The following is a 12,009-nucleotide window of genomic DNA, read 5'->3' on the forward strand; positions in this document are numbered from 1 at the left end:
TAGGAAAAACAAATATTGTTAAAATGTCAGTGCTACCCAAAGCAATCTACATATTCAATGCAATCCCTATCAAAATAACACCAGCAGCATTCTTCACAGAGCTAGAACAAACAATCCTAAAATTTGTATGGAGCCAGAAAAGACCCCCAAAGCTGGAGGCATCACAATCCTGGACTTCAAGCTGTATTACAAAGTTGTAATCATCAAGACAATATGGTTCTGGCACAAAAACAGACATTCAGATCAATGGAACAGAATAGAGAACCCAGAAATGGACCATACACGTACGGCCAACTAATTTTTGACAAAGCCGGAAAGAATATCCACTGGAATAAAGAGTCTCTTCAGCAAGTGGTGCTGGGAAAACTGGACAGCGACATGCAGAAAAATGAACCTGGACCACTTTCTTACACCATTCAGAAAAATAAGCTCAAAATGGATGAAAGACCTCAATGTAAGACAGGAAGCCATCAAAATCCTCGAGGAGAAAGCAGGCAAAAACCTCTTTGATCTTGCCTGCAGCAACTTCTTACTCAACATGTCTCTGGAGATAAGGGAAACCAAAGTAAAAATGAACTGTTGGGACCTCACCAAAATAAAAAGCTTCTGCACAGCGAAGGAAACAGCAAAACTAAAAGGCAACTGACAGAATGGGAGAAGATATTTGCAAACGACATATCAGACAAAGGGTTAGTATCCAAAATCTATAAAGAACTTATCAAACTCAACACCTGAAAAACAAATAATCCAGTGAAGAAATGGGCAAAAGACATGAATAGACACTTCTCCAAAGAAGATATCCAGATGGCCAACCAACACATGAAAAATGCTCAACATCACTCACTCATCATCAGCGAAATATAAATCAAAACCACAAGGAGATACCACCTTACACCTGTCAGAATGGCTAACATTAACAACTCAGGCAGCAACAGATGTTGGCAAGGATGCGGAGAAAGAGGATCTCTTGCATTGTGGGTGGGAATGCAAGTGGGTGCAGCCACTCTGGAAAACAGTATGGAGGTTCCTCAAAAAATTAAAAATAGAACTACCCTACAACGCAGCAATTGCACTACCAGGTATTTATCCAAGGGATACAGATGTGCTGTTCCGAAGGGACACCTGCACGCCAATGTTTATAGCAGCACTATCAACAGTATCCAAAGTATGGAAAGAGCCCAAATGTCCATTCATGGATGAATGGATAAAGAAGAAGTAGTATACACACACGCACACGCACACGCACACACACACAATGGAGTATTACTCGGCAATCAGAAGGAATGAAATCTTGCCATTTGCAACTATGTGGATGAAACTAGAGGGTATTATGCTAAGCGAAATTAGAGAAAGACAAATATCATATGACTTCATTGATATGTGGAATTTAAGATATAAAAAAGATGAACTTAAGGGAATGGAAGGAAAAATAATATAAAAGCAGGAAGGGGGACAAAATATAAGAGACTCTTAAATATGGAGAACAAACACAGGGTTACTGGAGGGGTTGTGGGAGGGGGGATGGGCTAAATGGGTAACGGGCATTAAGGAATGTACTCCTGAAATCATTGTTGCACTACATGCTAACTAATTTGGATGTAAATTAAAAAAATAAAATTTAAAAAAATTAAAAAATAAATAAAAGGATAGATTTTAAATTTTAAAAAATGACTTTGGTTCTAGAATTTTAGGGATGCTATACTTATAAGTAGAATTTTAATAGCACTGTACTGAAGAAATAAGAATTGTAAGTTATATAATAGAGAAATGGCTTTTGTACTATACCCTGTTGGACTACTTTTATAATTTTATAAAAATGTTACTTTTATAATAATGTTAGAAATAAGTCATACATAGAGGCTTGTCATTTGTCAATCTCACATTAAGGAGTATTAATGTATGTTTAAGGGAATTTTTATCCTCAGAGCTTACTTTACGTTACTTTACTCTGACCTGCAGGATTTCTGACAAGACATTTTATATAAATTTCCTTTGGTGTTCTTTAGATATTTTTGGGATGTTGTGCTTGGATTTCCTCTTGATCTTCAGAAGAAGTTGCTACATTTTACTACAGGAAGTGACAGAGTGCCTGTAGGAGGAATGGCTGACTTGAACTTTAAAATCTCAAAGAATGAAACTTCTACTAACTGGTAACTTTCCAGATTGTAATTTTATTTTTAATCTGTAAGTTTTGCTAATAATAATATGCTTGGACTTGGAGGAGTCTTTCAATCTGAAGTCATTTTCATAGAAAAATCTTGGGAGTAAAAACAAGCCTGAAATGAGAGAGTGTGCTTTAAAGTTTCTGTTAATTTTTGAGACTTGCCAATGATAACCTATTGCCTTTTTTACAATGCTAAGTCAACTGCTTTGTAGTCCCTTTTAAAATCTAGCTGGCTTTTAGTAGAATATTGTGTAATGTTCATTTTTATTTAAAGGTTTTTTTAATTAAAAAATATTAAGGTGAGGGGTGCCTGGGTGGCTCAGTCAGTTAAGCGTCCAACTCTTGATTTCAGCTCAGATCATGATCTCATGTTTCATGAGTTCAAGCCCTGCATTGGGCTCTGTGCTGACTGCTTGGGATTCTTTCTCCCCCTTTCCCTGCCCTCCCCAGCTCGCTTTCTCTCTTTCTCAAAGTTAAAAAAAAAAAAAAAAAAAAAGTAATCTGAGTTACGTAATTTAATACAAAGGTGACATTACATCTAAACTTTTCCTATTATTATTTCAGGGATTATTTTATGAGTTCCCATGGCTTAGGCATGAATCTTCCACAACTCTAGGATTTGCTGTAAGACATTCACAAAGATTAAATATAAGTGACCGTCAAAGATGTATACATCACTGTCGTAGACCCACTAGGTTTTTGTTAAATAAGAATGTTAAATTTTTACATGGTAACAACATTGGTGTAAAGTCAGACTGATCTGAATTTGATTTTCGGGTGTGTGACTTCACCGGCTCTACAACCTGGAACAGATTACTTAACTCGTATATTCCCATATTTAGTTTTCCTCATCGGTAAATTGAGGATAACAAAAATCTGTTTTTTTAGATCGCTTTGAGTCTTAAACACTGCATATAAAAGCACTTGGCACAATGCTTATCATAGACCAAGCACTCAGTAAATGCAAACTGACTATAACAATTTTAAGTCTTTCAGTACAGAGGGCTGTCAAAGTTTAGTTTCTAATAAATGCAAACTGACTATAACAGTTTTAAGTCTTTCAGTACAGAGGGCTGTCAAAGTTTAGTTTCTAATAGTATAAACTTCTTTTAAAATGTTCTCCTTTTCCCTGGTACATTCCCTATTTTTATTCACGGACTTCTCTGACCACCTTTGTGATGCTGTGAAGTTCATAAAGACTGAAGGAAGGGCCTAAGAAACCCATAGCCTCTAGGGTGAAGATAGATACACAGTGTCACGGAGGAGAGGATGGGGGGGGGGGGGTTTGAAGGGGGGGGTGCTGCGTTGAGGGCAGCGGCATGGAGAGTGCAGATATCAAGTATCCAGGAGTGATCTTTTTATTACTTTTTGACGGTCAAGACTGAAATTATAGTAACAGTTATATTGTCTACCATCCTGCCTGTTTAAATCTTTTAAACAACCCACTTGGATGGCTTACCCTGTCATGGTGGCAAGGACACTAAGATTTGGAGACATGAAGCTACTGGAACAAGGTCCCACGGCCAGTAGTCGGGGAGACAGCATCAGTCTGACTCCAAACATAATGCCTCTAGGATGAAAGTTTCCCAGGAGCACAGGGACATTGACTGCCTTGTCTTCAGAGGCTGCCTCAGTGTCTAGACTGGTGCCGATACGTAGTAGTCCTCCGTAAGTATCTGTTCAGCGAAGGCATTGATGAGCCGCCTCCTACCATAGTGAAATAGATTTGAATTGCCCTGTTTGAAAGTAGTTTAGCAGCTATCCTGTATGTATTTTGAGGCTTCGTATCTTTAAAATACATTTTTTCCCCTAGGTTGCCTGTGGCCCACACCTGCTTCAATCAACTTTGCCTTCCCCCCTACAAGAGCAAAAAGGACCTGAAGCAGAAATTGATCATTGGAATTTCAAATTCAGAAGGTTTTGGACTTGAGTAACCTAGAAGACTTGAAATATATTTTATATGTAGCATTCACTTCCCTCTTATTGTGCCTTTAACCTTTTCATGTCTCTGTCTCACAACACCTTGACAAAGCTCACCAACTTTAAAATACTGATTTTTTTTTTAAATCGAGTATGAAGTATGTTCAATGGGGGAGGCACGATTTTCTAAAAACACAGAAATCGCTCGAGTAAGGAAGAGACCAGACGGCAGAGACAGGTGTGGGTCCGGCCCCTCTTTTTTATAGCACTTTATGATTCTCCGTAAGTAGCTTCTCACAGGTGTTCCACTGGGAAAGCAAAGCACAGTGAAGCATGCGTTGACCCTGTAGCGGAGCCCAGTGGCAGATTGCGTGCTGCCAGCACACGTAGCAACGCACATAGCTACGTTCTCATTCATGTAAGGCATGTAGCCATATTTTCATACACCTGAGGGCAACAACAAACAGCAGTATAAATGCAGTTTACAGGGTTTTTTGATATACTGGCTTTGGTCCTATAAGATTCTTTTCAACTGTTGCTGAAAAGCATGTAAATAACTACATACTAGCCTGAGAATAATGGGATTTTGATAGTGCCATTTATTGCTAAAAGATTTATTTTTACAAAGTAAATTCAGGGTTTTAGATGTGTATACAGCTTTTACAAATCAATAAAGATGACTGTACAGGAGTGTTAACTATTTTCAGACCATTGGATTCAAGGTTATGTTCTTTTAAGTAACGTTAGTCTGCATGCACGTTGGCAGTAAACTAGTTAGAGTATTCTGTAATATTTGTATAATGATCATTTCTTCTTAAGGGTCAGAATATTAGAAAGGAAATCAGATCTAACGAATTGTTGATAAATTAAGTCAATTACAAGCACAAAAGAAAAGAACTGTTTTTATACATACTTTGACATACAAGGCTTATTTCTAGTATTTTTGATCACCAGTTGTACTGAAACACTAATTTTTGCTAAAGGCTAGGATAAAATATTTGACAAAAGTGAATACAATAATAACATCTGTGTCAAAATGATATAGCTTGGTGTAAAAATAAAGTTCAACATTTTGGCCAAAATGTTTGTATTTCACTGGATTCTGAATGTAGTAAATTCAAAAGTTCCCTTTTTGGAGTTTCTTAAAAAAGCAGCATGTAAAAAGAAACTACATTTTAAGTGAGACAGTAAATGGTTTTCTTTTTATTTACAGCAACTGAAGCAGTTTTATTAGCATGTTACAAATATTTTCGAATCAAGACTTCTCTATTATACTTTGAATAGCTTTCCTTCAGAAAACTCTGAAGATGTATTTGCAATAATAATGAAGCCAGCATTTAGTACCAGCATATGGTTCACAGGCAAATAATACTGTCCCCCAATTTTTTCTCAGTTACACTGTTTTCTTATCGCTCTGCTTCCTGCACCCAACCAGCAGAATTCTTTTAGGGTGGAGGAATGAATTAACTCATTCTCCTGTAGTTCGAAAGCCAATTCGCCAATCTTCAAGGAAAAGGAGTTAATTACTTTGTTTCCTATTCTCTTTAAGACGGAAGTGACTCTGCTTTTCCATAGGGTATACTATGTCAAGGATTTTTCTTCTTAAAAATCTTGGAAAATCCTAAGAAAGTTCAAGGCATGTTGGTTTTGTTTCATTTGCTCTGTTTTTTTATCCATATGCAAATAAAACTGCTTCTCGGTTACTCTGCTTGAAATAGAACGTAAGATGTTTAATGTAGGTTACTGCTTACTAGTAAGCACAAAAGAATCATGTATAAGAAATCAGACTTAAGTGTTTTAAATAAAATGTAAACAGTTTTTATTTGGTAGAGACGGGAAAATTGTGCTGGCTTGGTCTGCATGTTTAACGATGTGCTTGTATAGCGATAGCTACGTCACTTTTAAATAAGTACACAAGCAAGCCAAATTTTTAAATGACAAAGTCCATAAATAACTGGAAAACTATTGTTGTCTGTTGTTAATAAGTTGAAATTTGTAACCATTTATCACTTACTTACACATTGCCTTTATTTATTTATGTTCTGTTTTTGGTTTACAGTGTAATAATACCTCATTTTTTTAAAAAAATCACTACTGTTCTATTTCATTAATTTAAATCGCTAGAAAATTCATGTAGTTGCTTTTTTAAATATAATCTGTTAAGGAATTCTTGATTTTTATATCCGCCACAGTAAATTAAAGCATTGCACAGTATTTATCAGTATTTACAAAATGTCCTGTCCTTTTTAAATCTTTGCTTAATCATATTTTTGTCTGTATGATCAAAAGTTTTTAATGGTCTGTCTTTTTTGTACAAATCTGTATTGTATTAAGTTGTTCATTTCTGGAAGAAAATTTTTCAAATATTAAAGTTATACAATCAGTCAGGCTTCAGCTCAATTTTTTAACATTTGGCAATTCCTTAAAACCATTAGTTGAAAATACATTATAAAAGCAAACTATTCTTTTCACTACACTCTTAAACTAGTGCTTAGGAAAACTGCTAATACATACAGCTTCAAAAGCTATGTGTTAATATTGACACCAAATAAAACCAACTTCTTTCACATTATTTTCAGTATGAAACAATGTATATCCAGTGTCTGGACGGTCACAGATATTCTGTCAAATGAATGTTAAAATGCCATGGAGACCACTGGAAACAAACTAAGTATGGCATTTCATTGGCTAACTTCAGATCTTATGTGTTCCTCCCCAAAACCATTAGTTTGGCCATTTCCCCCTTGCCCACATCTCCTATGCTTAAGGAAAAGAGAGAGGAGATTGTGAGAATGTAGGGGAGAATATTATGGGTGATTAATGGAAGAAGGTAGATAACTGATTAACAGAAGATAGGTAGCTGGGTGGGAGAAAGACCAGGGTGGCCTTTCACAGGAGCAAATACAAGATCAGTTCACCCAGATGGCCACACAGCCGTTAATCCTTTAGGTTTACCAGTCGTGCTTTGGAGCCAGACCGCCTGGGTTGGGGTTTACTATGTACTACTTTTGTTTCCTTGGGCCAGTTACTTACTCTCCTCACGCCTCGATTGCTGCTTGAAAATAATTTGTAAATGGAGCTAACAAACCTACCTACCTCGTAGATAGGGTTGTAGGAAGATTAAATGGATTAATGTGTGTAAAGCACTCACAGTGCCTGGCATATAGTAAACCGTATGATGTGGTGCAAGAGGAACCATGGTGGTAATGTGGTAACATCTTAAAACCCCTGCTTCTGAAGCCTTCTGGAGGTTTTGGTCTATCAGACATGAGGGCCAACCACAGATTAAAGAACGCAAAGAGCTTCTGAGGCATTAAAATGATGTTAAGAGAATATTTCTTATTCTAGAAACAGCTTCAGAATTTATCCCATGATCATTTATGTGTTTGTATGATGACTATTATTAGTATAGATTATGCATCGCAGAGATCTTCTAGTATGAGGCCTGACTTTCATGATACAAATTTTTAACTGTTACTGTAGTCCCTAAAATAAAACATTATATAGTTTGTTTAGATTTAACCACGTATTTACAATCCCCTTGCACACCATTCCCTTGTCTGTTGTTCCTCACACTTACCTCCGGGATCAATTTTCTTCCTCCTAAGTTACAATTATTAAAAGCTCCTTTAATGTTTGTTGGTAGTAAATTCTTTTTTCATTTGTCTGAAAATGACTTTCTTTCACTTTTATTCATGAAAGATTCATTAAGCATGCATTTTTATGTTGATGCTTTTTGTGGTTTTTTTTCTCTTAGGACTTTTAATATATTAATCTACTATCTTTGGGTTTCATTGTTGATATGAAGTTAGCTGTCGGTGTAATTGCCATTCCTTGGTAGATAATCTCTTTTTCTCTACTTTTAATATTTTCTCATGACACTGCTGAACATCAATGACATATATAGATATATATACACACATATATAAAAACACAGAGCTTCTGAGGCATTAAAATGATGTTGAGATGTTTATATATATATATATATATATATATATATATATATATATATATATACAGTGTATTTTTTGTCCCACTTAGAATTCATTATGGTTCTTATATCTATGGATTTGTAACTTTCAATTCTAGAAAATTCTTCAGCCATTTCCTCTTTGAATATTATTTCTTCCCTTTTCTAATATCTCCTATTAAGCGTATAATGGAACATCTCATTCAACCATTCCATCTCTCTGTGTGCCTAATCTGTTGTTTAACCAACTCACTGAGTTTTTGGTTTTGGTTTTTTTTTTTTTTCAATGGCTATACTTTTTATTTCTAGAAATTTTTTTAGTTCCTTTTCAAGTTCACCTACTCTTTTTTCATACTGTTCTTTCCTTCATATGGTTTTATTTCTTTAACAATTTTCAGCGTACCTGTTTGATATTCCTGTAGATGGTTCTACTCTTCAGTTCTTGAAGTACTAATTCTCATATTTCTTTTTTTCTTTTTAGGATTTTCTTTTTAAGGATTCTCTACATCAACATGGGTAAAACCCACAGCCTCGAGATCAAGAGTCACATGCTCCACCGACTGAGCCAGCCAGGTGCCCCTAATTCTTGTATTTCTTCATCTGCTGGCTCTCGTAGTGATTTGCTTCCTCATGTAATTTGTAATTTTGTATTTTTGCATTTTCTGTTTAATTTTGGGTCCTGAATCGTGCAAGTGCCCTAGCACAGTAGTTTCATGTTATTCTCAACCAAGGCCGCACATATTTCCCACACCAATTTATGTTAACTTCTTAGATTAGGGTTCCCTTTCCATGTAAATGTGGACACCCTCAACTGTAGTGGGTTTATGAGTAGAATTTTCCTATCCCCTTTTCATAGACATAACAACCCTTTTAAATTCTAGGCTTTCTAAAGTGGGGTTAGTTTTTGGCTCCTCTCCTTGAATAGGCCTGAGGCATGTCTACTGAACGCATGCACGTGGAAATCCATGAGAGGTCTCATCACCCCATGAGTCACCTAATCCTGCTTATCGCTTTCAGCTTTTCATTTCATCCTCATTTCCTATAACTAATGATTTCCCTTCCTTTCAATCTTGGACATTTATATTTTAAGATTTTTATAGATATGTTTCCAAAATTTATAAAATTTTACAGTAGTCAATGGCCTCTTCCATTTCAGCTCAGCCTATATAAGCGTGCCCCTTGGTTCTTTTACCCCATCCAATGCACGAAACTTTTAAAAACATTGTTTTCTGTAGCTTATTTGCAACAAGCCTTATTAATTTCTTGATTTAACACTTGTTTATTGAGTTACTATTATATTCAGCTGGAGGCAGATCTTCCATTCCATACACCTCTTGGTTATTCTTTACAAACATATGAAGCAGATGTAATTTTAAATATTTATGAAGCATTAAAATATGTATTATAGCAAAAAAAAAAAAAACTTCTCCAGGATTTTCATAGCAATTATACAACTCAATGTTTTCATGCCATTTAGATATTATGACTGCACCCATGGGTATACATACAATAGGAGCATTAGTCCCCATCAAGTTTAGCTGCTGGGTTTTCCAGCAACAAAACTTGTTTTTTTCTATGTGTATGAACACACACACACACACACACACACACACACCCATCACAAAAGAGAAAAAAAAGAATTATTTCAGTAGAATTTCTCCAGAAGCACAGTCTTGTACCGTGTTTCCACTTGTATATAGCCCACCTCTCAATTTGCCTTCCCTATTCGTCTCTTTCTCTCTTACTCTCCTGATTGACTTGACTGGTAAACATTGGTCTCATTTTGACTTTTCTTTCTCTTCAACCTCCTATCAGCAAGCTTCACCTTTATGTTTTATCTCCCAATTTCACCCTTCTTTCTACTCCAGTCCTACAGCCTCCTCCTTGGTTTAGACACTCAACCTTGACATCTAACTGGCCTCCCTGACTGTAGGCTCACTCTTTCCCCATTTATCCTAAGGCTCCTACAGTTAATCTTTATAAAATTCTGTTTTTAACGTGCCTCGCCATCAAATGTTGAAGATATATCTGGTGCTTATCTGACCACCTTCCAACTCCAGAGTCTAACATGCATTCCACTTCTATTTTGCATATTCCCCAAAACCAGCTTCCAAGAGGATCCTCCTTTACTGAACACCCTACTTAGTCCCATCCCTGCTCAACCTAGTGCTTCTGAAGTGCACGTCCTGATCCTCTCCAGCCAAGTCCTCCCTCAGCTCTACCCCAAATCAACTCCACAGTCTCCTGTCCTCCATAGCCTCCCAGACTCGAATTTTCTGTCCCCGGCCGAACCTTTCCCTGAACCATCATTCCCCCCTCCAAACAAAAAAGTTAGCTTGAAGGCACATCTCACTCTTTTTCACACCACCCCACCTATCTTCATTCCTCAGGTGGCGCTTCATGTTTTCAAACTGTTGTGTGGGTCAGTATGTGCATATCAGCAGCTTGAGAATGGAAGATATTTCCCGTGTCCCCACCTAGCACCTAGCACCTAGCACAGTGCTGGGTCAGTAAACTCAGATAAAATCCTACCTGACTTGTTGACTTGACTGGACAGGTGAAACAGTCATCAAATCAGTGGAGTGAACCAGAAAACTACTTACCCTGCTTGGGTAGTTTCATCGTTAATCGTAGCCTATTGTCCTGATTCACACAAACCCTTTCACACTCTGGCTGGCAAGACTCCCGTGTGTAGGCCTTGGAGAAACAGCTTTTGAACCCCCACCTACCACCATGTTCCCATCAGCCTAGGCCCACCTTTCCACACCAAACTACACAGAGCCTTAGCCTGCCTGCCTGCAATTACCAAGTGGTTCATTCACCAAATGAAACAAAACCAAGGAGCAGTGGTGGTCATCATACATTCACTGTGAAAGGGAAGAAAAAAATGACTGCGAATTAGTTCTGTGGTATAATCCAAATTTTGGTTATGAGTGTATGTATGTGTGTGAATATGTATGTGCCTGTGTATGTGTGTGTTATGTTCTGAAAGATTGTATTGCACTTTTTTAATAGTCGTTATCTCTGGGATTATGTATAATTTTACTTTTGTCTTTTTGCTCATGTGTTTTTAATTTCTCTGCATGAATACTTCCTAATAAGGGGAAAAAAAAACTTTTTTAATTTTCTAAACCAGCTATCCAGTACTCTAAGTGCCTACAGAATATTAAATGAAGGAACAGAGATAAATATTTATGGACACTTACGATGTATGAGACATATACATTTCACATTCAGTCTTTACAACAACGACATAAAAATTGAGATGAAAATTGAAACTCAGAGAAGTCTGGAAATTTGCCCGAGGTCACACAGGAACCAAGGCAGAATTTGAACTCATGTCTGTCTGACTCAAAACATTATGATTTTCCATTTCAAATGCTTCCCCAATTAGTGAGACTTTCCAGAAACGCCTAAGCTCAAACTATGCTGCTAGATGTGGACAAAATATTTCCTCATTGATTGGCCCAGGAGTCAGTCAGTCTCTGTTCTCATCCTAACTCTGACACTTAATGGCTGGGTAACCTTAGATGATTCCTTTATTTGCCTTTTTTTTTTTTTCTTTTGTCTTCAAAAAAATTACAAATATTCTTGGAATTTTAAAATATAGTACCGAAAAATAATTTTCTTTGGGTGAAGGAAGAAATTTAGTCTGTAATAATGTCTAGGAAAACCCCAATAGTGAAACATTATATATCCGATCGTCTGGAATATAGGCAAAGAGTGTTTGTGGGGAAATTTATAGTTCTAAATATTTTTATTGCCAAAAGATAAAATTAGTTGATTTGACAAATAAATTAAAATTTCAGTTGGGGGGGGGGTGGGACAAAGAAAAATAAAGAGAAAAGGAGAAAAGCATCAATAAAGAACTAAATCAGAAAAGATAGAAACAGTATAAGTGAGACATTAACCCAATAGCAGGTCCCTTGAAGAGGCTGATGCAATCAATAAACTT

The 12,009-nt window shown here is 36.6% G+C and overlaps 1 protein-coding gene across 4 annotated transcripts in view; it reads left to right on the forward strand.

Moving 5' to 3' along the window:
- HECTD2 (HECT domain E3 ubiquitin protein ligase 2) overlaps positions 1 to 8,794 on the forward strand; it is an 80,000-nt gene extending 71,206 nt beyond the window's left edge. For 3 of the 4 annotated variants that reach the window (XM_042908622.1, XM_042908625.1, XM_042908624.1), the window contains 2 exons: positions 2,007 to 2,150; positions 3,978 to 6,426. In XM_042908622.1, coding sequence (XP_042764556.1) covers positions 2,007 to 2,150; positions 3,978 to 4,098 — 265 coding nt within the window. In that variant the 3' untranslated portion in view covers positions 4,099 to 6,426. Of the gene's footprint in view, positions 1 to 2,006; positions 2,151 to 3,977; positions 6,427 to 8,535 lie in introns of those variants that run through there. The other variant, XM_042908623.1, reaches the window with a different exon arrangement.
- The last annotated feature ends 3,215 nt before the right edge of the window (positions 8,795 to 12,009 follow it).

Source organism: Panthera leo, chromosome D2, assembly GCF_018350215.1.
Source record: "Panthera leo isolate Ple1 chromosome D2, P.leo_Ple1_pat1.1, whole genome shotgun sequence".
NCBI classification, from domain to species: Eukaryota; Metazoa; Chordata; class Mammalia; order Carnivora; family Felidae; genus Panthera; species Panthera leo.